The 25,720-nt window shown below is 46.6% G+C and overlaps 1 protein-coding gene across 6 annotated transcripts in view; it reads right to left on the bottom strand.

Annotated features, from left to right (window-relative positions):
• The window catches only part of PHKG1 (phosphorylase kinase catalytic subunit gamma 1), a 43,127-nt gene that overhangs the window by 12,751 nt on the left and 4,656 nt on the right, over window positions 1–25,720 (bottom strand). For all 6 annotated transcript variants that reach the window (XM_029612289.1, XM_029612285.1, XM_029612283.1 and 3 more), the window contains 6 exons: window positions 22,277–22,406; window positions 20,131–20,306; window positions 17,012–17,066; window positions 12,335–12,400; window positions 11,470–11,633; window positions 9,107–9,197 (listed from right to left, as the gene is read on the bottom strand). In XM_029612289.1, coding sequence (XP_029468149.1) covers window positions 9,107–9,197; window positions 11,470–11,633; window positions 12,335–12,400; window positions 17,012–17,066; window positions 20,131–20,306; window positions 22,277–22,359 — 635 coding nt within the window. In that variant the 5' untranslated portion in view covers window positions 22,360–22,406. The remainder of the gene's footprint in view (window positions 1–9,106; window positions 9,198–11,469; window positions 11,634–12,334; window positions 12,401–17,011; window positions 17,067–20,130; window positions 20,307–22,276; window positions 22,407–25,720) is intronic.

A 25,720-nucleotide genomic window follows, 5' to 3' on the forward strand; every position in this document is an offset into this window, starting at 1 on the left:
GTGCAGTCAGGGGAATTTCTGACCTCCTTGGACCTATCAGAGGCTTACTTTCATATTCCCATCCAATTGGAACTCCAACACTTTCTATGCTTTGCAGTGTTGGGGCGCCATTATCAGTTTCGGGTGCTGCCTTTTGGTCTCACCACCGCTTCCAGAACGCTTTATGTGGCGCTTTATGTCCGGGATGGCATAGAGTCCAACAGGATAAACATCCTGCATGAGACTAAATACAAAATTGAATCTTTAATGGTAGAAATCCCTTGTGTGTCAGGGAAGACTACAGTGATAGGGGTATACTACCGTCCACCTGGTCAAGATGGTGAGATGGACAGTGAAATGCTAAGAGAAATTAGGGAAGCTAACCAAATTGGTAGTGCAGTAATAATGGGAGACTTCAATTACCCCAATATAGACTGGGTAAATGTATCATCGGGTCACACTAGAGAGATAACGTTCCTGGATGGAATAAATGATAGTTTTATGGAGCAATTGGTTCAGGAACCGACGAGAGAGGGAGCAATTTTAGATCTAATTCTCAGTGGAGCACAGGATTGGTGAGAGAGGTAACGGTGGTGGGGCCGCTTGGCAATAGTGATCATAATATGATCAAATTTGATTTAATGACTGGAAAAGGAACAGTGTGCAAATCCAAGGCTCTCGTGCTAAACTTTCAAAAGGGAAACTTTGATAAAATGAGAAAAATTGTTAGAAAAAAACTGAAAGGAGCAGCTACAAAAGTAAAAAATGTCCAAGAGGCATGGTCATTGTTAAAAAATACCATTCTAGAAGCACAGTCCAGATGTATTCCACACATTAAGAAAGGTGGAAAGAAGGCAAAACGATTACCGGCATGGTTAAAAGGGGAGGTGAAAGAAGCTATTTTAGCCAAAAGATCTTCATTCAAAAATTGGAAGAAGGATCCAACAGAAGAAAATAGGATAAAGCATAAACATTGGCAAGTTAAATGTAAGACATTGATAAGACAGGCTAAGAGAGAATTTGAAAAGAAGTTGGCTGTAGAGGCAAAAACTCACAGTAAAAACTTTTTTAAATATATCCGAAGCAGAAAGCCTGTGAGGGAGTCAGTTGGACCGTTAGATGATCGAGGGGTTAAAGGGGCACTTAGAGAAGATAAGGCCATCGCGGAAAGATTAAATGATTTCTTTGCTTCGGTGTTTACTGAAGAGGATGTTGGGGAGGTACCCGTAATGGAGAAGGTTTTCATGGGTAATGATTCGGATGGACTGAATCAAATCACGGTGAACCTAGAAGATGTGGTAGGCCTGATTGACAAACTGAAGAGTAGTAAATCACCTGGACCGGATGGTATACACCCCAGAGTTCTGAAGGAACTAAAAAATGAAATTTCAAGCCTATTAGTAAAAATTTGTAACTTATCATTAAAATCATCCATTGTACCTGAAGACTGGAGGATAGCAAATGTAACCCCAATATTTAAAAAGGGCTCCAGGGGTGATCCGGGAAACTACAGACCGGTTAGCCTGACTTCAGTGCCAGGAAAAATAGTGGAAAGTGTTCTAAACATCAAAATCACAGAACATATAGAAAGACATGGTTTAATGGAACAAAGTCAGCATGGCTTTACTCAGGGCAAGTCTTGCCTCACAAATCTGCTTCACTTTTTTGAAGGAGTTAATAAACATGTGGATAAAGGTGAACCGGTAGATATAGTATACTTGGATTTTCAGAAGGCGTTTGACAAAGTTCCTCATGAGAGGCTTCTAGGAAAAGTAAAAAGTCATGGGATAGGTGGCGATGTCCTTTCGTGGATTGCAAACTGGCTAAAAGACAGGAAACAGAGAGTAGGATTGAATGGGCAATTTTCTCAGTGGAAGGGAGTGGACAGTGGAGTGCCTCAGGGATCTGTATTGGGACCCTTACTGTTCAATATATTTATAAATGATCTGGAAAGAAATACGACGAGTGAGATAATCAAATTTGCAGATGACACAAAATTGTTCAGAGTAGTTAAATCACAAGCAGATTGTGATAAATTGCAGGAAGACCTTGTGAGACTGGAAAATTGGGCATCCAAATGGCAGATGAAATTTAATGTGGATAAGTGCAAGGTGATGCATATAGGGAAAAATAACCCATGCTATAATTACACAATGTTGGGTTCCATATTAGGTGCTACAACCCAAGAAAGAGATCTAGGTGTCATAGTGGATAACACATTGAAATCGTCGGTGCAGTGTGCTGCGGCAGTCAAAAAAGCAAACAGAATGTTGGGAATTATTAGAAAAGGAATGATGAATAAAACGGAAAATGTCATAATGCCTCTGTATCGCTCCATGGTGAGACCGCACCTTGAATACTGTGTACAATTCTGGTCGCCGCATCTCAAAAAAGATTGCGATGGAGAAGATACAGAGAAGGGCTACCAAAATGATAAGGGGAATGGAACAACTCCCCTATGAGGAAAGACTAAAGAGGTTAGGACTTTTCAGCTTGGAGAAGAGACGACTGAGGGGGGATATGATAGAGGTGTTTAAAATCATGAGAGGTCTAGAACGGGTAGATGTGAATCGGTTATTTACTCTTTCGGATAGTAGAAAGACTAGGGGGCACTCCATGAAGTTAGCATGGGGCACATTTAAAACTAATCGGAGAAAGTTCTTTTTTACTCAACGCACAATTAAACTCTGGAATTTGTTGCCAGAGAATGTGGTTCGTGCAGTTAGTATAGCTGTGTTTAAAAAAGGATTGGATAAGTTCTTGGAGGAGAAGTCCATTACCTGCTATTAAGTTCACTTAGAGAATAGCCACTGCCATTAGCAATGGTTACATGGAATAGACTTAGTTTTTGGGTACTTGCCAGGTTCTTATGGCCTGGATTGGCCACTGTTGGAAACAGGATGCTGGGCTTGATGGACCCTTGGTCTGACCCAGTATGGCATTTTCTTATGTTCTTATGTTCTTATTTTCCAAGATTATGGTGGTGGTAGCAGCAGCCTTGCGAAAATAAGGAATCCTGGTGCACCTGTATTTGGATGACTGGCTGATTCGAGCCAAGACTCAGGAAGAGAGCTGCCTGGTGACACACAAGGTGATCTCCTTATTGCAAGAGCTTGATTGGGTGGTAAACCTGACCAAGAGCAATCTTCAACCATCCGAGTCTTTGGAGTATCTGGGGGTCCGGTTCGACACAAGACAGGACAGAGATTTCCTACCAGAAGTTCGGATCCAGAAATTGATGTCTCAAGTGCGTCAGTGGATGAACACCATACGACCGATGGTGTGATCCTAACTACAAGTACTCGTTTGATGGCAGCTACCCTAGAAGTGGTGCCATGGGCAAGGGCGCATATGCATTCTCTTCAGCACACTGCTATCTCGTTGAAACCTGCAGTGTAAGGATTATGCAGATCAGTTTCACTTGCAGATGGAAATCTACTCCTGCCTCCAGTGGTGGTTGCAGGAGAATCATCTGAGAAAGGGGGTTCCCTTGACCTCTCCAGCCTGGTTGGTACTCACGACAGATTCGAGTCTCCACGGTTGGGGGGCTCACTGTCTGGAGTTAACAGCCCATGGGCGCTGGAATGCTGAAGAGTCCTGCTGGAACATCAATCGCCTGGAGGCCCAGGTGGTACAGCTGGCAAGCTTGCAGTTCAGCCACAGGCTGCAGAATCAAGCGGTTTGCGTGATGTCAGACAACGCGAAAACAGTGGCCTATATCAATCGCCAGGGAGGAACCAAGAGCCAGCAAGTGTCGAAGGAAATAGACCAGCTGATGGAATAGGCAGAAGGTCATCTGCAGATTTTCTCGGCCTCTCACATTGCAGGAAAAGACAACCTAACAGCAGACTTTCTCAGCTGGGAGAGTCTAGACTAGGGAGAGTGGGTGTTGTCAGCCGAGGTGTTTCAGCTGATTGTGGATCGCTGGGGCCTTCCATTCCTAGACCTGCTGGCGACTTCTCAAAATGCAAAGGTTCCTCGCTTCTACAGTAGCAGGACAGATCCGTGATCCTGGGAATAGATGCTCTCATACAGGTCTGGCCAGAAGACAGATTGCTTTATGCCTTTCCTCCATGGTCCTTGCTGGGCAGGACAATTCGCAAGATCGAAGGCCACAGGGGGTTAGTACTCTTGGTGGCACCGGACTGGTCCAAGCGTCCAAGGTATGCAGATATGTGATGAATCCTGGTGAAGGCCTCCCTTTGTCTTCCGCAGCACATGGATCTGCTTCAGCAAGGACCAGTTCTTCACAAGGATCTGATTTGATTCTGTCTTATGGTTTGGCCCTTGAGAGGGCTCGCTTGTTAAAGCGTGGTTATTCCTCTAGAGTGATTGCCACTTTACTCCGCACTCACAAGTTCTCCACTTCCTTGGCTTATGTGCGGGTTTGGAGAGTTTTTGAAGCCTGGTGTGAGGAACAAGGTGTTCCTCCTTGTAAGAACATAAGAACATAAGAAAATGCCATACTGGGTCAGACCAAGGGTCCATCAAGCCCAGCATCCTGTTTCCAACAGTGGCCAATCCAGGCCATAAGAACCTGGCAAGTACCCAAAAACTAAGTCTATTCCATGTAACCATTGCTAATGGCAGTGGCTATTCTCTAAGTGAACTTAATAGCAGGTAATGGACTTCTCCTCCAAGAACTTATCCAATCCTTTTTTAAACACAGCTATACTAACTGCACGAACCACATTCTCTGGCAACAAATTCCAGAGTTTAATTGTGCGTTGAGTAAAAGAGAACTTTCTCCGATTAGTTTTAAATGTGCCCCATGCTAACTTCATGGAGTGTCCCCTAGTCTTTCTACTATCCGAAAGAGTAAATAACCGATTCACATCTACAATTAAGATCACTCTCATTCTGGATTTTTTGCAGGATGGATTGAATAAAGGCTTGGCCCTTAATTCCTTGAAGGTGCTGGTTGCGGTCTTGCCTGTTTCAGAGGCCTGGTGAATGATGTTTCCTTGTCATCTCATCCTGATGTGACCTGTTATTTGAAAGGAGTGAAGTATCTTAGGCCTCCCTTGAGGTTACCGGTTCTATTTTGGAATCTTAATTTGGTGCTGGACGTTTTGGTGGCCCTATGTTCCAACCACTGCATAGCCTTTCCTTACAGTTGTTGACTCTGAAGACTGTGTTCTTGGTGGCTATATGTTCTGCGCTTCGGATTTCTGAGTTGCAGGCATTGTCTTGCCGGGAGCTGTTCCTTCAGATGACTCCAGGGGCGTTACAACTGTGTACTGTTCCATCCTTCTTGCCCAAGGTAGTCTCAGAATTTCATTTGAATCAGTCCATCTGGAGATCTCTGTGTGTTTTCGAAAGACGGACTGCCTGTTTGTTCTCCATGGTGGGAGTAAGCAGGACACTCTGGCTTTGCGGGCTACCATAGCTCGTTGGATTAAGGAGGTGGTCACAGCCGTATATGTGGATGCTGGAAAGCCTTTGCCTACTCAGGTTAGGGCTCATTCCACTCGGGCTCAGGACGTGTCATGGGTGGAGGTTAGTCTGTTGTCTCTCGTTGATATCTGCTGAGCTGTGATGTGGTCCTCCTTACACACTTTTTCCGTATTTTATCGTCTGGATGTGCAGGCCCGGGAGGATGCAGCCTTTGCACGTGCAGTGTTGACTGGACCGCGGGCAGCCTCCCACCCTGTTGGGGAGTAGCTTTGGTACATCCCATTGGTCCTGAGTCCATCTGCTACATGCTAGGAAATGGAGAAATTACTTACCTGATAATTTCATTTTCCTTAGGGTAGACAGATGGACTCAGCTTCTCGCCCTTGGCTGCTGCATGAGTGGGTCAATAGTCCTCCTGTGGGGGCTCTGGGTCCCAGGGGATTACTGGTAAGTGTTCATCCAGTCCCTAGCTTGGGGTACCTAGAATCTTACGTGAATTCAGTGTTTATGGTTGGTTGAGTATAGTTCTGGTTATCTGTTTTTAATCAAGTTTTTTGCTAGTCTGTCCACAATTGCTTTGGAAGAGAATACTGGCAGGCTGGGGTCACTGCAGGGATATATATATACTGTGACGTCAGCTTGCTCCAGCTCCATTTGCTGGCAGGGGGGCATAAACCCACTGGTCCTGAGTCCATCTGTCTACCCCAAGGAAAACGAAATTATCAGATAAGTAATTTCTCCCTCTATTTTATTTGTTCGCTCTTTCGGATGTGGCACAAAAGGCATGGCCTGTCCCCTGCAGTATTTAGATATCTTTTTACCAGTTCCACATTTTTGCCCCACTGTGCTATCATCGTGTGGGAGGCATCATCGGTTTACTGGGGGGGGGGGGGTTTCTGATGAGGACCAGCGTAGGAGCAGCCCTGATTTAATTTGATTTATAGTTGTACTGCTGAAGTGACCAATTTGGAGGAGCTTGCAAAAAAAAAAAAAAAATCGTACAGTAACATCTCCTCAGCAATAAAATAATCAGGGAATTTGTTTGTTTTAAATGTAAACTTGAATTATCTATTTTTTTTCTGTTAGCACTGCTACTTTCTCCATTCTAAACTAGCTTATCGTTGTCGTCATAGATGAGTACAGAGTCCACCTAAAGTGCTAAGGATAGCTGGCACAGGATTATTCTGAAATAGCCCGAAATGCACTTGGGTTTGCTGTGTTAACCGTTGCAGAGTGCAAAGTCCTGGATTTCTCAAACCCGGGAATCCTGTGTACCGTGGGCCCAGAATGCCATAATCTCCCTTCCCTTGCTGTGCTACAGAGCTTGGCCCTGATATTTTTCTCTGATCTGCAGCTTTTAGCCTTACAGACGCTGTCGCTGTAATCCAATCCCTGGGTTTTGTTGCCATTTATAAACCAGAAGGTTCTGGCTGAAATAAATAGCCAGGGTTGGGTCTTCTTCTGCTAATCAGCTTGCTATGAGGTTTTGTTACTTCTGTTTACAGATTACAGCTTGCCGAACCTCCAATCTATTCCTATCCATTTCTGATTGCCCCTCAGAAAGATTTAATCATTGTTGGTGTGATCCCACCACACACTTTTGAGCTATGGGGGTTAGTTCTTTTCTAGGAGAATAAGGCATAAGTGGGCAGACAAGATGGGCCAATCAGTCTTTATCTTACTGAGTAAGATGATGTACAGTTTCCATCATCCATTATGACATTAAATGCCTCTGTATTTAATTTCATAATGCCTCTGTATCGCTCCATGGTGAGACCGCACCTTGAATACTGTGTACAATTCTGGTTGCCGCATCTCAAAAAAGATATAATTGGGATGGAGAAGGTACAGAGAAGGGCGACCAAAATGATAAGAGGCATGGAACAGCTCCCCTATGAGGAAAGGCTGAAGAGGTTAGTGCTGTTCAGCTTGGAGAAGAGACGGCTGAGGGGGGATATGATAGAGGTCTTTAAAATCATGAGAGGTCTAGAACGGGTAGATGTGAATTGGTTATTTACTCTTTCGGATAGTAGAAAGACTAGGGGGCACTCCATGAAGTTAGCATGGGGCACATTTAAAACTAATCGGAGAAAGTTCTTTTTCACTCAACACACAATTAAACTCTGGAATTTGTTGCCAGAGGATGTGGTTAGTGCAGTTAGTATAGCTGTGTTTAAAAAAGGATTGGATAAGTTCTTGGAGGAGAAGTCCATTACCTGCTATTAAATTCACTTAGAGAATAGCCACTGCCATTAGCAATGGTAACATGGAATAGACTTAGTGTTTGGGTAATTGCCAGGTTCTTATGGCCTGGATTGGCCACTGTTGGAAACAGGATGCTGGGCTTGATGGACCCTTGGTCTGACCCAGTATGGCTTGTTCTTATGTTCATAAAAAGCTCCTGCTAAAGAGGCCGGCTCTACGATCGAGCAGCAAGGTTGCCTGCTGCCACATAGGAGACCTGGCTTCAGCTCCAGATCCATGCCTCTCAGCTGAGGCCTGCCACTGTGATGGCCAGGCTGCAAAGGGGAGCGGAGGGCATAACCGAGGGAAAGTGCCAGGCACCAAAAATATTATAAATGGCAAAGATATTTAAAAAAAATGTTGCTGTGAAAATAGAGGAAAGTAATTAGAAGGTGATCTATGCTACTCTGTTTCTGGAGAAAAAGATATGTGTTTGAATTAATTTCACAAATATGTTTCCTCCTACTGTAATCTTAGAATTTAAAGAGAGATTACAAGTTATCTACTGCAATCCTGCAGATATTTTTTTGAACCTCAAAAGACCAACCTGTAGATTCAGTTGATCAATGGCTTAAAGTTGAACAGACTACTAACCTTGAAAAGTCGTGTTTCAGGCTCACAGTCAGTAGTTTCAGATATTAGAACCAGGGCTGTTTAGGTCATTAAATAAGTTCCTAGATCTTTTTTGTATGTTTTCATGGTTCCCTTGCAGCTTTTTATATTTTTCACATTCTGTAAAACTGTATGGTATGTCATTCTCATGGTATAAAAAAAAATAAATAAATAGGCATTCCGCACCCCCTCCCCCCCCCAAAAAAAAACCCCAAACAAACCACAGATGGAATTCCATTTTAATATACCTGAAAAATCTGAGGTTTCAGACCCCAGTAGGTTCATAAAGAATAAAAGCTGATGAAGATCCCCTGCATGAACCCAAAAAGTCAGGTTTTCAGATATTTAACATGTAATTTTTATAAAAGTGCCTGGTCCAGATGGATTCCATTGTTCTGTGACCTATTGGGCTTACATTTACTCAACCATTGACCAAGGTTTCTATGATCTGCTCTCCCTTGGGGTTACAGTATCATACACGGTGCCAGCAGTAGTCATGTTTTTTAAGCTTCAGTATAGTGCTGATACCCCAGCTAAATCACCAGTGGTACCGATACTCAGGTTAAAGTAATCTCGGGCATCATACTAGCTTATAAACAAGTAAAATACAGCCAACTCCAAGCCAATTGAAAAGTCCATAACATATTTTTCTTTTTTTTTATTGAAGGCTATGACATTTTGCCTTTTGATTGATTTCATGTTTGAGAAAAAGCACAGCATTTGGCAAGAGATTCAAAGCAACCAATGTCCTCACTCATCTCTTCTGTCTTCTAACCTCCCTCCTCCCCCAAAGAAATCTGTAGGGCATTTTCAGGACATGACCATTTACGTCATACAACATCCACCACAAACAAGCAAAGAGATTTCTACTTACATGTCAACTTCCTTTCCATAGCCTGGGTGGTACTCATCCATCGAACATTGTAGAATCTCAGGAGCTAAATAGCCAGGAGTGCCACATATTTCTACAAGAGACGTGAAGGATGGTTTTCTATAGTTTTTAAGAAGCAGAATTTGAAAGAGACGCACGAGGAAGGATTGCAGAACATCATATGTACATGGAGCAATACGAGGGCAGCAGCCAAGGGGATGTTGGCCATGATTGCCTTCCCTGGACCACTGTCCTTGTGACTTTGCACTCTCTTGCTGACATCATTAGGGCAAGTTATAGAGTTGAGGCCCACTGCAGAGGCTAGACACAGCAGGTGGGTCGCTCTTTGGGAGCGAACCAGAAGCACCAGGTGCCATTGCTAGATGGCAAGTGCATGGAGTTATATTTTTGGAAGAGTACTCTGTTTTTTTTTTATATTGCATTATTATAATTGATACCATATATGCATATATTTTTATTGTTATGTGCTGGGGACTGCTTTGGGTCTAATATGAAAGAAAGCAGCATATGAATGTAAGAGAGAGATGTAATGCAATGCCTTACCACTCCCTTAACACCCACTCAGAATTAACCCTGTGGACACTTGGAGGATCCTGCCAAGCATGGGCTTACCTTCACCTGCGCATGTGCAACCTCCTACCTGCCAACTGGGTTCCTACTTGCAAGTACCCCACCCACAGGCTATCCCATAATGATTTCTAGGGACACTGACACCCTACACAACCCAAGGGGGTCAAACAGGAGGTAATATCCGGCTAACTTTAGTGGGATATTCAGTAGCACAGCAGCACTATTCAATATACCCAACTATAATTATATCTGGCTGACTTTAAGATTATTCTATGGCATAGTCAGAATTAGCTGGATAAATTATCCAGCTATCTGTGAATATCGGGATTGCTGGATAACTTATCCGTCTAATTTAACTGTTCCCCAGAATGCCCCTATGTTCTCTGGCTAAATTTTAGCTAGAAAATTAGTTCTCTGGCTAAATTTTAGCCAGATAAGTAGCAAAAATATTCAAAAGTTGGCAGTTCCTAGAAATGTACCTACAGATTAAATACAGCAAACACTGGGATCATGGACCAGTCCAGGATAGAGCTAACAAACTGAAGAGTTTATTAACCTAAAGCAGAAAATTTGACTTGAAAAAAAAGATTAAATTTGCAAACAGTAACAGGTAAAATGCTAAAAATTCTTTCAGTAAACACTAACTAGACCCTTTTCACTGTACAGAGTGCCCGGGGAGTTTAGGAAAGGGCTGTCCATATGAGCTGGAACAGGATCTTAACAGATATGTGGTCTCTCTGTACTCCCAGACAAGACTGAAGGACCTGTCACACAAAATGAAAGCACAAAGTACTAGCAATAGTTTTCAGGGCCATGGCACTGCAGGATGGTAGTCTTACAGCCCCCTAAGGGTTCTGGGATTTAGGCTGTTCAAGTCTTGCCCTTAGTCGAGCAAGCATCCCAAAGCTCAGTTTGAATTACAGTGTGGTAAAGGTCAAACAGCACCTGCAGGCCAGCTCAGAAGTAATCAACCCTCTCCGGGGAAAACACGGAATCACAGTGCACATAAAACTCTTGTTTTGCCATAAGAGTGCTATAGAGTTTAATACACTACCATCTTGTAAGTGCTTTCCAAACAAAATTAATAATTAGTAGACACCTCAGGGGTGGAAACCAGGCTGCAACTTTTCGTCAGAACTTTCTGAGAGAGTAGATGGAGAAAGAAAGATTAAGGAAAATGCCTATAGGTTAAACAACTCAGCAAAGGGCCACTGAATAGATTTGGCCTTGGTAACATAAAGCTCTTTGAGGATTAACAGCTTTTGTTCTAACCACAAACCTACACTACGGACCCCCAAATGCTTAAATTTCTCATGAGGCTCTTTTTTTGTTTTTTTATATAACTATTTGTCTTTCAGCTCCCTTTGGAGTTACGCCTCTCACCATCTTTAGTGGTTTTTTTGGTCGGATTGGCCACCGTTGGAAACAGGATGCTGGGCTTGATGGACCCTTGGTCTGACCCAGTATGGCAGGTTCTTATGTTCTTATTTTTCTCTAAAATTGAGTTTCCAGCCCAGCTGCCGCTTTCCTCATTCTTGATCGCTACCCGTCCTGAGCCACACCCTGAATGCCACCCGAGTGCATCACTGTCGCACGACGGCCGGGATTCCCTCCCCTGCCCTCCTCCAGCTTGCCCAGCTCCCTGCCCATCCAAGGAGCAGATGCCGGCTTCAGGAATCAAAACCGAGATTCTCTTGCCCAAGCCGCGGGGGCCCAGCTTCCCTCGAAAAGTTTTACTGCACCGTGAGTCGCGATGAGGAACGGGGCAGGCCTACCTTTCAGTTTTTCGCCCTCGGACAGCTGGCAGGAGAAGCCGAAGTCGGTCAGTTTGATGTTCTTGTCATCATCCAGCAGAATGTTCTCTGGCTTTAGGTCCCGGTGCACTATGTTCAAGGAATGGAGGTAAGCGACCACGTCCAGCAGAGCTCTCATGATCTTTCTGAAGGGGATGGGGGGAGTAGGGGAAGAAGCACAGCATCCGTCAGGCTTGCAGTTGCCACAGCAGCCGTCCCAGGCCTGAATTTAGATGCAGGCCAACTGCCTAGGCCAACAGATTTTCAAGGCGTCAAATGCCCAGGCCAAAGAGGACCGTGTACTGGTGTAGCTTCAAAGGGCCCCGCCCTCTCCCCTCTCTCTGGCTCTCCGGGGGGGACCTGTCCCCCCCCCCCTCCCAATTCTGCCTAAGGGTGCCAAAATCTTAAATCCGGCTCTGAGCAAACCCTGGACTTTTTTGGCACCACAAACAAAGCATGCTGATGTTTCAGTTATGTTGAATTTTGGGGGGGGGGTTTGTCTATACTGCAGCTGGCAACAACTGGGACATGTTCAACCAGTGGAAGATGTCTCCAAGCTCCTAGTGCTGCGTCTTCAGAACAAAGCCTGAAACTGAAATGACAGAAATAACAACTTTGTACTCGGCTCTGAGTAATTCTCAAGGCATACAGTGCTACATTTTAGCACTATGCATCTACAGGAAGGCACTTCAGCCTTGCTGAGGGAAGTCGGCCAAGCTGAAGTGTATATTTAAATAAAAGTTTCCATAATCCTGAACAATTTGGGGTTAAAACCCATCCAGCTGCAGGCATCTAAATTCAGAAACAAGAGGAAGAGAAAACCATGGACATGTTTCTTCATACTAACCTTGTTTCTTTTTCGCTCAAGGTAACTTGCTCAGTGAGGTAGTCAAAGAGCTCTCCTCTCTTCATCCTTCCCTCAGGGAGAAAAGAGAGTTAAAGGTGCCCCCAAATCTGAACGGCTCCTTAAAACCACGGGAGGCTGCAGCCATGGAAAAAACTTAGGGCCTCCCTTTATCAGAATCACAGAATCTACATCACCGTGTCTAGAGCGTAAGGAACATGCCAAGGAGAAGGACAAAGACCACCACCACCCTCTCCTTCCAGATGTGTGGGAGACTGCTGTGGAGGAGTGCCTGATTGTGGCCCATGGTGAAACAAGGGTCAACAAACAAGTGGGCGAGGCCTTTTTATTGGACCAACTCAATGCATCTGTGGCCCAGGTTTCCAGAGCTGTGCTCCCTTCATCAGGTCAGTGAAGGGTTGGCGCAATTACGCTGAGCGTAAATGGTACAGAGCTGGCCAGGCTTGTACTGTGTCTTCGCTGACCTGATAAAGGGAGCAGAGCTCACGTCGATTGGTGAGGGATGTATTGGGTTAATCCAATAAAAAGGTCTCATTCACAACGTGTTTGTTGACCTTTATTTCTAGAGGTTGAGGTGGACTAGCACACAGCCATTACATTTGATTGCATCCGTGAAAGCGAGATCCATGAGGACTGCAAAAGGCCACAGCAGCCCGCTAAGCCTGTCTGTGTGCTTGTGTTCTTATCACAGAGGTCTGTGCAATAAAGAATGACGACTGTCTTGGGACTTGCACAGTGTCTGCCAGACACGTGTATGTGCTTTTATCAAATAAATGAAACGTTTACATAAAGAGAGAGGGCTGCTCCAGTTACGGGTTGACACAAGAGAACACTGCAGTGATACGGGGTCTCTGACTGCTACATTTAAGCAGAGGAGGCCTCAGCTTCTTAGGGACCTAGGACCGTCATCTGGGGCCCATTAAAGGTTTACATTTGATGACCTATAAACAAGTCAGAAAAATTTCAATTTCACTTTGTCCTAAGCATGAAACTGCAATGTTGTAGTGTGGATCTTTTTAAAATTCTTTGGGGGGAGTAGGTAAATAGTTGAGTGTTAAAATGCAAACAGAGCCACTCCCTTGCAAAAAAACTTCACTCCCAAGAGTCGACCTGCTCTACAGGTCTGTCAGTTCATCCCATCACCTGTAGGGCGTTACCCGTTGGGGGCTGCAAAACACATCCATGTGCTTTTTCACCCTTTCAATGCAATGGGCTCTCTTCTCATCAAAGCTGGGCAAACGGGATGGGCAGTATGGTGGTTATCTGCTGACACGTTGTATGTTTGTAGACTGTGAGAAGACAGCTGTGCTGCTTTAAGAAGCAGGTGGATGCAGGATGTGAACAGGTATAGCACAGAGAACTAAAAAGATCATCTGGGTAGGAGAATCATCTAAGAAGCAGAGATGTCAGAGCCTATCATTCATTTCAAACAATTTTTTTTAAAGCTCTTTTCAACTGGCATTAAAGAGTTCACATTCAATTTAAAAGTTTCTCTCTTACGCAGCCTCACAAGACCTAACTGGTGTCAAAGTTTGCACAAGTTCTTGAAACCCCCAGGGACACAGGCTGAGCAACTTGTAAAAATAGAATCCACGTGGATCTGCCAAAGGTTAGTGAAACCTAAGCGCGCGCACACACACACACACACACAGGGGATCACCGTGCCAGGGATCTGTGCTGGCGGCAAGCCCACCTCTCAGCCAGCTGGGCAGTCGGCTTCCAGGGTAGCCCTCTGGGCCACCACCAGGTGCCAACACACGACAACCTGGCTTGGAGTGGCTAGGTTAGCGAATGCCCAGCATTCCAGGACTGGTCACAAATGCCATTCATAGATCCTTCCGGGAAATGCTGGTGACTCTCACCTTCTGTACCCGGGGTGGGGGCTGGGGGAGCTGAAAGTTTACACTTCACACACCCGGACTCTGGGTCTGTGGGTAAGAGAATTTACGTCAACAGCAGCAGCTGCCCAGTCTTTCACTCTGTAACTGACCCCCCCCCCCCTCCCCTTCCCTAGTGAGAGAGCATTCAAAAACAGAAGGAGTCATTTTGATCCGTGGGCTACTTATTGTAGGAAAGCAGTAAAGAATTGTCATCGGGGTATTTTTGTCTGGTTTTATTTGTTTAAATATGTTTAAGTTCAAGAAAAGAAACTTGGATACAAAATATATGTAGTGGAGGAGGGGGGTAGTGTAGTAATCGATTGCACAGGCCAGCAAAACCAGGAAACGCCGGCCCTTCACTGATGTTTACTAATTGCCTTCCCGCCTGCTCTATTGCTCTAACTGGCTACCTTGGGCATCACTAGAGATAAGGACCCCCCGGGTCCCTTTCCTCTGTGGTGACCACTAGTTCTTCACCTCCAAAAACGTATTTGGCCTTCTGCATCCCAAATGCATGATTTTGCTTTGAGGTGCCAAACCCTTGCCCATTCTTCCAGTTAATCTCCCCTGGCATGCCAATTCCGTTGCAGAGCTTCATATCACCTGCAAACAGGCACGCTTTCCTTTCTAGCCCTCTCTCATAAAGATACTGGATTGGGCCATTGCTAGGCTAGACAAGAACCCCGGGCGTCTCTCCTTGTAATGACGTGGCCCAAGCCTTGCTGGGGAGTCCCCCCCCCACTTCTGACAAAACAACCAGCCCATGACTCAGCCGCTCGTGAAGTGGCCAGACAGGAGCTGACGTCCCCTGCTGCTGTAGCGATGGCGGCAGCCTGACACTCCTCTTGCCCGCCCCTTCCGATGGCTCTAGAGCCTAGTTCCGATCCTTGTCATACTCCACCGATTATTTTCCCGTCACCTACAACAGACCCTCCCTCCCCGAGTCCTGGTGGTCAGTCTCTCACCAGTTACTATGTCCTGTTCCACAGCATTATTGTTCCTCCATTTGAAGTTGTGTTTGTTCATTTCTAGGGCGTAATAAAGTGCCTCCTATCGGTCTGGTTGAACTACAGCTACCCAGCTCCAGCTGGGTAGCTGTAGTTCTCTCTGCGTTGTCTAGCTTCCCGGCTGACTAGGCTAAGAGGCTGGAGGGGAGAGAACCGGGGTTCACGGATGGTATGATTTGGAAAGCTGCCAGGCTTTAGATCACAACCTAGCGGCGCTATTGTTTTATGCCCCCAGGGAAAATAGTATTAATAGCATTTGTGGAATGCACCCCATACTGACTCACACTATTAAAACATGGTGGCAGGCTGGTACACATTTGGGGAACTTGGATGGTAAGCTCTTGCCTATCACTCCATTGCATACTAACGCTCACCTTTTCCCTATTACTTTCTCTCTCAGGAAATGGAGTTATAGCATAAGGCAGGTCTCTGTTTCATAGGGCGGATCTGGAAGGGTTGGCTATATTACTCTTTTGAAGAGCTAAGAGGTTGATGTAACCTGTCAGCACATAATTTTTTAGGCTGTTATCTCTCTCCGCAAGAGGAACCTTTTGGAAAAGTGGCTTCCTCAGCCACAGTTACTCCAGCAGGGCATTACTCAGATTTATCGCCTTCTGAGGTTTGGCCGTGCAGAATTTGATACAAGCACACGGTTAACAGAATGGTGGAATGAGGACCTTCAACTACACTTTGATGAGATTGATAGCTAAAATATCCCTGTGCAATAAAAGCTGGGACCTAGCGTGCAAGTTGCTTCACCCCCAGTTTTCTTTTCCAAACAGTTTAGCCTGCTGTGTTGGCGGGGTGAAGTTCCTTAGAAACACACCTACATACGTGGTGGCACAGTGTGCATGCGGCATCTTTTTGGCACGGGCTGGCTGAGAAGATAAAGGATACTACTGGGATCTCGCTTAACTTTTCACCAGCAATTTGCCTATTAAGAGTGTGGGGAGATGTTCAATTGGATGAAGTGACTCAGAAGTTGGTGGGCCACTGTCTGCATGCTGCCAGAATCTCCTCAGCCTTGCTCTGGAAATCTTCTCCATCAGTGTCGCATTGGCACCAGGTGCTTGCTGAAAAGGCAGTCATGAAAAGCTTCCCTATAGGCTTAGGGACAAAAGGGAATTATATGAGAAGATTTGGGGGTCCATCCTGGACCTGGAGGATCTTTCTTTATTTGAACTTGGGGGGGTTTTTTGTTGTTGTTTCTCATTGTACTTTTCGACTTTTCTCATTCTCTAAAGTTTTGTTCTCTATATGACGGTGCCATATTTGTACTTTGCACTGCTACTTACTTTGCTTTGGGAGTTTATTATTGCCCCCCCCCCCCCCATGCTTCTTGCATCGTCTGTTTTACTGTTTACCGTGTGTCTTAAATAAATAGTTTCAAAAAAAAGCAGTCTGTCACCCAGATCATCATTTCGCTCCCAGCTCTCAGAAAAAGGACAGCCACGCTCTTTCCATACTGCCGACTTGTTATGCAAAAATGATTCAAATAAACGTCCTCTGCGGGTGCTTAAGGGCATTTAGAGAAAGAGGCTTCCTCCTTGGCCTGCAAGAGTACTAGCCACCCTCCTGGCAAGGGAAAGCTGGGTGGCCAAATTAAAACCGGGCGCCATGAAAACAAAGAATAAGAATTTGGAATGTACCGGCAGAGAAGAGTTGAAGACTAAAGGCAGCCAACATGACAGGAGAATATTCTGATACTGAATATGTGGAAACCCACCCCCCTCCCTCCATTAAAAAAACAAACAAACCAAAACTCTACTTACAGGTCAAACACCAGAAAGAAAAATGTGTGAGATTCATAGGTGTCCTTTAGCTGAACTGCAACAAATCATCAGAGAATGGGTTAGGCTTGACTTTGAGTCATCACAAAACAATCAATATAGGGTCTACCACAAACGAAGAGGCAGTATATCCGGTACAAACCCCGAGTTCCTTGTATCCGGGCAGGTGCTACTCAGACACTGCCGCTAAACCAGGACCAGATCAGCCGGCCCATGAATACAACAGTACACCCGGCTAACGCTATGCGGGAGGGCGTGGGGAGGCGCTTCCAGTGACTTGGAACAGGAGTGGCGGCTGGAGCAGAGAACTCGCAAGCCCTCTTGTGGCTAGGTTGTGTTTCCAGCCGTCCCACTGGCTCTGCCTACCCTTTTATACCTCCCCCGCCCCCAACCAGCAATCCCGAAGCAGCAATACTTGGTCTCCACCATGGAAGCTGCCTCGTAGATAGGCCACCAAAAATGAGTAGGTGAACCTGCCACCCCAGAGGTGGCCGTGTGTCTGTTTCTGGCGTAATACAGCTGTAAAGCCCAGTGGGACAGAAGACTCCGCATGCTGTAAATGCAAACTCCTGTCAGTCCCTGTGTCACTGGGAGATATGGCCACGTATTTATTTATTTAAAGAATGTATAAACCACACTTCTGTCCACAGCTCTAGGTGGCGTATAATATGACAATCTTAAAAACAAGTAAACTAGTATTTCTGCACCTTATCAGAAAAAGTTGCCTGCCCTGTCTGAAAACAAAAAAAAAAAATCTCATTGTCTTTTGCGGTTTAAGCATGCCCTAGCACAGTGATGGCGAACTCCAGTCCTCGAGTGCCACAAACAGGCCAGGTTTTCAGGATATCTACAATGAATATGCAGAAGACAGATTTGCATGCACTGCCTCCATTATATGCAAATCTATCTCATGCATATTCATTGTGGATATCCTGAAAACCTGAGCTGTTTGTGGCACTCGAGGGCTGGAGTTCGCCATCACTGCTCTAGCATGATATAGCACATGCCAAAAATCAGAAAAACAAACAAAAAACAAGTAGTAAACAAAATGAAAGAAATGGTTTTCCCATGCACAGCCCTAGTGTCAGAAAGTAAGGACCATAAGGCCCATCGTCTTTCTATGTTTGTCTTTCTTGCCCTAATACTTGATCCCTATCTTTGCCCTCACATGCCCGCAGCTAAGGATCCTCTGTGCTTATCCCACAGTTTCTTGAATTCTGTTCCTGTTTTGGTCTTCACCACCTCCGTCGTGAGGCTGTTCTGGGTGTCCCCCAGCCTTTCTGTGCAGAAATGTTTCGTTTAATGATTGATTTGTACAGAGGGATTCTTACTCCCTTTATTCCTTTTGCACCCTAGCGTTCTTCTGCCTCTGGCCACTGCCGTGTGGCACCCACAGGGATCCTCAGAGATGATCATCCCACAGAGCCTCTCCCGTTTGGGAAACAAAAGCATCCATTGCCCCCTCACATATGGCACCAGGGGGGTTTCTGTGCCCCCCCCCCCCCCACATGTCATTGCCCAGACCACTCGATCCCAACCCAAGTCCTTTTCCGCTCTCTCTTCTCTTCCCCTCCAGCCTAGATAGCAGTAGAAGAGCTGCACTGCACACTCCCTGACTTTTCATCCTGCTGTCCGCCCATGCTTGCATTTCAGTCATTTCTGTATCCCCCGAATGGGCTTTGCACCCTGGGTGGCTGCTCCTCTTGACACCCCCACTCCCCCTAGTTATGCCCTGCCCTAGACTTTCTCTCTTTTGCCCCCTATCCTGCCCTCTAGTACCAGATGAGGTAATTTTCCACCAGGAACTCTGGAGTATATACATCAGCAGCTGGAAACTTGCATCAGCAAAATATCCCCTCGGGATACGTTTTGCACCAGAGCTGACTCAATAGCAAAAGGGAACAGCTGATGCCAAGGGTTTTGTGAGAGAACTACAGCGTGTACAAATGCCATTCAAGCCAGTGATCCAAAGTCAGAGGGCTCTGACAGGCAAAAGTGGCCAAGAAAGTCTCTCCATAGGTTATACAGTTACCAAAATGTATTTCTGGCCTAAGACATTAATATGAGTTTCTGCAGTTTCATGCTAAAGGTGGCCTGGGATGAGCACAGTCAGCCCTTAGTGGTAAAGGAGTGAAGGTGAAACCAGAGAGCAACCGGGGTCCATGGCAAATGCAACAGGAAAGGGGCAGATTAGCTGGGCTTTCCAGTCCTTGTCTCCCCACGCCATGATTCTCTTCTTGCCCAAAACAAGTAACGAGCCAGTACCTGTTCATCAGGACGGGCAGATCCAGCCCTGGTCATTACACAATTCCCCTAAGTGGAACCAAGCTCTAATGTAATGATCTGGTGCCACCACCAGGTGGCACTGGATCAAAATCCGGTCTAAAACAGCCCTAACTGCTTCCAGAGAGGCAGGAGGCAAAGGTCCCGGCACAGCAGCAGGAGCCCAGCTGGTCAGCCCGGGTACAGCAGGGCCCTTCTGTGCTGCGCTGTAAAGAAGACCTATTTGGGAATCTGGAGGACAGGATCAGAAAATCACCACCTAAGGTATTGTCTGCTAAGGGTGTGCAGGGTGGTTGGGGTTTTTCCCCCCTTTTAGGGCTTTTCACCTTTTTTTTTTTTTTTTAAACAAAACCAACCCTCACATCCCCCCACCCTCTGCACCTTACCCCTCTGTAGGTCTTCAGGGGGCAGAAGCAATCCACACTCACTCCTGCCCCATGAAGACCCTGAATGAGGTAAAGACGTATGGGGGACGGGCTTTTTTCATTTGGCAATGAGGATCCCTTTAAAAACAAAACAAAATTGTTTGGTTTTCATTTTTGTTTGTATAAACTAAAGGCAGCAAAATAGTGAAATGTCATAGAGCTTTCCCCTTTTGTTTCTGCTATCCACATACTAGAGTCAATTATTGCTGTGTTACGCTGTACATGAGGGACCGAGAAATTGACAGGACTGCCTCTGTTTCTAGAGATCAGTCGCACCACAGAGAAGCCTGCAACCAAAGCTTGTGCCTGAAAACAAAAAAACAATTAAATAGGCAAAAAGATTCCCTCTTAGGTGCTGCCTGCATCCCCCCCTTTCCCGTCTCCAGGGCTTACTAGCGTTGATGTGCTCTGAGACCTTCCGGAGGATGTCTATTTCCTTGACGGTGGAGTCCCGCAGTTCCTTGATCTGCTCTGACGTGAGGTGGTCTCCGGTGATGTCTATAATCTTCACCGCAAACTGCTCCTGGGTGGATCGGCAGACGCAGCGCCGGACAACACTGCTCACCCCCCTGGAAGAGGCAATGAAAAGGGGTCAGGCCGAGCCCAATGACTGAAGCCAGAAAAAAAAAATGAAAGAGAAAAGCAGCTTTCTCCCCTAAGTTCAAATTCTTTCAGGACGTGCAGATGAGCAATGCAAAACTGAAGGGGATTCAGCTGTTCTAGTGCAGTGGGGTATTTGCCTCCCCACCCCCACCTTGAGGTCCGCAAACAGGTCTGGTTTTCAAGATATTCCTAAGGAATATGCTCGAGATGGATTTGTATACAACTGAGGCCGTGTACACGCAAATCTCTCTCATGCATATTCCTTAGGGCTATCCTGAAAACCCGACCTGTTTGTTGCCCTCCAGGGCTGGGGGTGAATGCCACTGTTCTGAGGGAACCTAACTGCCCTATTTTTTTCTGGAATCGATCGCCATCCGGACAACCAAAAAAAACTTTTCAAAATGAGCTGAGCTCTGTTTCCCAGAGCTGCCAAGTGACCCAATCCAAGGAGGGAACATTTTGACCAGTCCTGGTTAATGGACCTGCATCCCAGTGCATTGTGGCGTTTGTAGTTCCCACTTTGCCCATTTGAAATCTGTGCCACAGGTACTAGGATGCATCAGGATGAGGCTGTCAGAAATTCAGGACTGATCTAAAATCTAGAGCTGGCAGCTCTAGTTTCAGTATGCTCCTTGTGATAAAAGAACAGGCTAATCCAGTTCTGTTTTTCACCCTCGCTGCCTGCACGAATTTGTCCTGAAATCATGTCACAAATCCATGCTGTAAAATCAGGCCCGGATCTGGCTGTCCTAACATACCAGCGCTAACAAGCAACTGAATATTCTATGCATAAAACAACCTAAGGGCCACACAAACTGTCCCTCAAAGGATGTGCAAACCTTTAGCTACTGGAGGCCTAGGCAGTTCTGTTTCCAAATCCTCAATGAAGTTTCCTGCCAGTCATTGCACAAGAGTGACACCTATTGGCCAGGCTCAGGCTATGCAACCACTTGCTTTCTGGACCGTGGCCCTGATGCTTCAATGGCTGCTCTAGACAAGGGAGAGCTGAAAATGAGAGCAAACACTCAACTACTTCTAAATGAAGGTTCATGGCACTGTGGATCCCAGCAGAAGCTGTTTCAAGGTGAGCTGGGAACTCAAAACCTTCAGGAGGAAACTTCCAAGTCAAAAAAAAAACCAAACACAAATATGTATGTGGGATGTATGCAGCGCAAGGTATAAAGGAGTCTAGGATGGTGCCTTATTAAACCAAATCCAGCAATAAAATAGACAAGTGAAACAGATCACAAAATGGCTTTTGTGTATGGTGGTTATGAGCCAGACACACCACGCTCCGTCCTCCCCACGAAGGTGGGCCACAGAGAGCGCGAGGAGGGGCAGGCACTGTGAGCCCAGGAAACGCACAGCGCATCTGGCTGCAGAGGCCATGAAGGAAGAATAACTCTCACCTCCGGAAACTGCTCTGTGCCTCCCAGGTAATCGGATGCAAGGGTAGTTGGCGGTTTTCTGAACCGTAGGCGTGCACAGAGGGCCCGGGTTTTGCCCTCCTTGCGAGATCGTATTCCTGCAGATAGGGGATGTCCAATAGAGCAGTGTCTCCCTGGGGCACTTGCGCAGGAAATGGGAGAAGCCGGAAGGCATGGCCCCTCCGTTCTGCCCCCGGGAACTCAATAGGGACTACAGCTGCTAAGCTAGGCCCTCTCCCAGCCCCCGGCATCCTCACTCCCCCTGCAGGAGAGAGGGCACTTAGGAGATCTTGCTTTATGTTTTTCCTGAGCCCGCTCTCTCCCCCCCACCCCCCAGGATGCCTCCCAAAAGCTAACATAACCCTGTGTTTGAGAGAGAAAGAGAGAAGGGATGAAAAAGGGAGGAGAGCGAGCACATGGGAAAGGAAAAGAGACGGTTTAAGGGCCTAAATAAAGCACACCAGTTCCACAGCATCCTAGCGCCTAGGAAAGTACTGCAGATCGTTTACCTTCCTAGAATTTCTTTTGGGTCATATTTTTCATAAAACTCCTTGGCCGACAGCCAGTCTGGTAACTCTTCTTCCCGTGTCATGCTCTGCTTCCTACCAGTGGAGACCCGCGGGCCTGAACGTGATCAAGCTAAGGTAGAAACACAGAAGAGAAAACTGGACGCTGCAGACATAAATTATATATATATATATCTTATTCTCCATTCCTGTGTCCTCCTCCCCATGTTCCCAAACCCAGTCCTGGAGAATCCCCAGTGCATCTAGCTTTCAGGATCTCCACAATTAATATTTGCATACATTTGGTTTGAATGAACCAAGTTAATTTGCTTTTTTTTTTTTTTTTTTTAGGTAAAATAATCAGATATATAAGGGGTTTTTGAGGGCAGGAGCTGGGAACCCACCCTAACTCAATTAGGTCCTTAGGCTAAGGGAAGGTTAGGCCATGGCTGAATCTTTCTGTGCCACTCATGAGGGCTGAGGTGAGAGAGGAGGAGGTTGCCTAATCCCCCACCAGACAGGACAGCCAAGGTCAGCCATTGCGATTACATATTAGAACTGATTCTCGATGTCTCCTGACCATAGTTTAGTTCAGCAGACCTGGTTGAAGGACATTAAACTAAAATATTCACCAAAATGAAAACTCTCCGCTTGTTATTAGAGAGAGAAAACATTTGTGAGGGTAGAACACTGGTCCGATCTCGAGATTAGCTAGCCACCATAAAGCAAAGCCCGCGGCTCAGTGGCAGTGCTTATACACTGTTATATAGAAGGACCTGGGTTCAAGACCCAGCTCTGGTCTTCCACTCCTTAAACTGTGGAAAAGGAAAATTGTTTATTACCTGCTAATTTTCGTTCCTGTAATACCCACAGATCATTCCAGACCAGTGGGGTTATATCCTCCTACCAGCAGATGGAGGCAGAGAACAAACTTCGAGGCCCAGCTATATAACTCTAGTGCCATCTGCAACTCCTTAGTATTGGTCGATGCCCAAGCAACAAACCGTTGAAAATAGCTTTTAAACACCTATTCACCCTGAAAGGCGAACATCCAGAAAAAGGAAAAACAGGAGGGTTGGATTCCCCTAAGGTTGGAAACCCTACCCCGACTCCGTTAATATTGGTAAAAAGAGCACTTCCTTCAAAATTCTTCAACACAGTAGCTCCCCTAAAAGACAGCCAATCTTTCGGCAGCCACATCTGGGCGGGTCTCTGGACTGATCTGTGGTATTACAGGAACGAAATTTAGCAGGTAAGAACCAATTTTCCTTTCCTGTATATACCCAGATCAGTCCAGACCAGTGGGATGTACCAAAGCCACACTACACTGGGGGGATCCCGAAAGATCCACTCGAAGCACTCATTCCCCAAAATTGGAGTCCTCCGGCATCTTAACATCCAAGCGGTAACGCTTGGAAAAGGTATGCAGAGAGGACCAAACTGCGGCCCTACATATCTCCTGTGGCGAAACCAGCTGGCACTCTGCCCAAGAGGCCGCTTGTGCCCGTGTCGAATGTGCTGTCAAGCCAACCGGGACGGAGCGGCCATTGCAAATGCATGCTGAAGCAATGGTATCCTTCAGCCATCTAGACAGAGTGGCCTTGAACACCTTGTCCCCTCGTCTAGGACCACCAAACAGAACAAATAAATGATACGATTTCTGGAAGGAATTGGTAATCTTCAAAGAGCGCAATAAAATCCTTCACACATCCAACAACTGCAGGTCTCTATCTGTTGCTGAATCGCGGGACCAGTCTGGAAAGCCAGGGAGCTCTACCGACTGATTAATATGAAAGGTGGACACCACCTTAGGCAGAAAGGATGGCACCGTGTGTAAGGACACTCTGTCCGCTAAAATCCACAAAAACGGATCCCGGCAGGACAGGGCCTGTAATTCCGAAACGCATCGCGCTGAGCAAATAGCCACTAAGAAGACTGTCTTCAGGGTCAGGTCCTTGAGAGAAGCCTGACCCACTGACTCAAAGGGCGGTACACACAACGCCCGTAGGACAAGGTTCAAGTTCCACTCTGGGCAGAGTTTCCGAACAGGCGTCTTCAAATGCTTGACTTCTTTGAGGAAGCGAACCACATCGGGGTGGCAAGCCAGGGATATGCCATCTATTCATTCTCTAAAACATCCTAGGGCAGAAACCTGAACTCATAGGGAATTATACGCTAGGCCCCTGGAGAGCCCCTGCTGTAGAAACGCCAGAATATGAGGGGCGGACGCCGACTCTGGCCCAATTCCCTGTTGTGCACACCAGGACTCAAATACTGACCACACTCGCACATCCGCCCTGGAAGTGGACGGGCGCCTAGCCTGTAGCAGTGTGGCAATCACCGGCTCTGAATACCCCTTCAGTCACAGACGCCGCCTCTCAAAGGCCAAGCCGCGAGAGTGAAGTGATCCTCCCGATCTGAGAAGATAGGGCCCTGGCGCAACAGGTTCGGTAAATGCACCAGCCTTAATGGTTTGTCTGTGGCTAGCCGTATCAGATCTGCAAACCAAGGGCGATGTAGCCATTCCAGAGCCACCAGCACTACCTGACCTCTGGACTGTTCCACTCGTCTGAGGATTCGCTTGACGAGAGGCCAAGGAGGAAAGGCGTACAACAGAATCTCTGTTAGCCATTTGAACACCAGGGCGTCGAGGCCTACCAGTCCCATCTCTTTCCATCAATTGAAAAAACGTATCGTCTTCGCATTGAGGCGGGTCACCATGAGGTCCAACTGGGGAGTCCTCCATCTGGCACAAATGAGGTTCCACGCCTCTCTGGACAGCTGCCACTCCCCTGGATCCAGCTGTTGCCTGCTGAGGAAGTCCGCCTGGATGTTGTCCATGCCTGCCACATGTGAGGCAGAAATGCCCTCCAGATGGTGCTCGGCCCAGGCGAAGAGGAGATGAGCTTCTCGGGCTATGGCAGGGCTCTTTGTACCACCCTTGCGGTTGAGGTACGCCACCATGGTGACGTTGTCTGAAAATACTCGAACCATCCAACCCTGCACGAGATCCAGAAATGCTTCCAAAGCCCTGCATACAGCCCTGATTTCTAGGCAGTTGATGGACCAAGCTTGATCTGATTCCAGCCATATGCCCTGTGCCGCTCTGCCCAGGCACATCGCCCCCCAGCCTCGGAGGCTGGCATCCATGGACACTACTACCCAGTCTGGGGTTTCGAGGGGCATTCCTCTCTGGAGATTGGAATTCACCAGCCACCATGCCAGGCTGGATCTGGACTGCGAGGCGAGGGGCAGCTGAACCTGATACTGCTCCGACACTGGACTCCATCGGGACAAGAGGGCTTGCTGCAACGGCCTCGAGTGAGCAAACGCCCCTGGGACGAGATCTATTGTTGAGGCCATAGATCCCAGTACCTGAAGATAGTCCCAGGCTGGAAGAATCTGTGTTTTCCACAAGCAAATCACCTGCTGTTGAAATTTGCGCCT

Source organism: Rhinatrema bivittatum, chromosome 8, assembly GCF_901001135.1.
Source record: "Rhinatrema bivittatum chromosome 8, aRhiBiv1.1, whole genome shotgun sequence".
In the NCBI taxonomy this organism is placed as follows: domain Eukaryota; kingdom Metazoa; phylum Chordata; class Amphibia; order Gymnophiona; family Rhinatrematidae; genus Rhinatrema; species Rhinatrema bivittatum.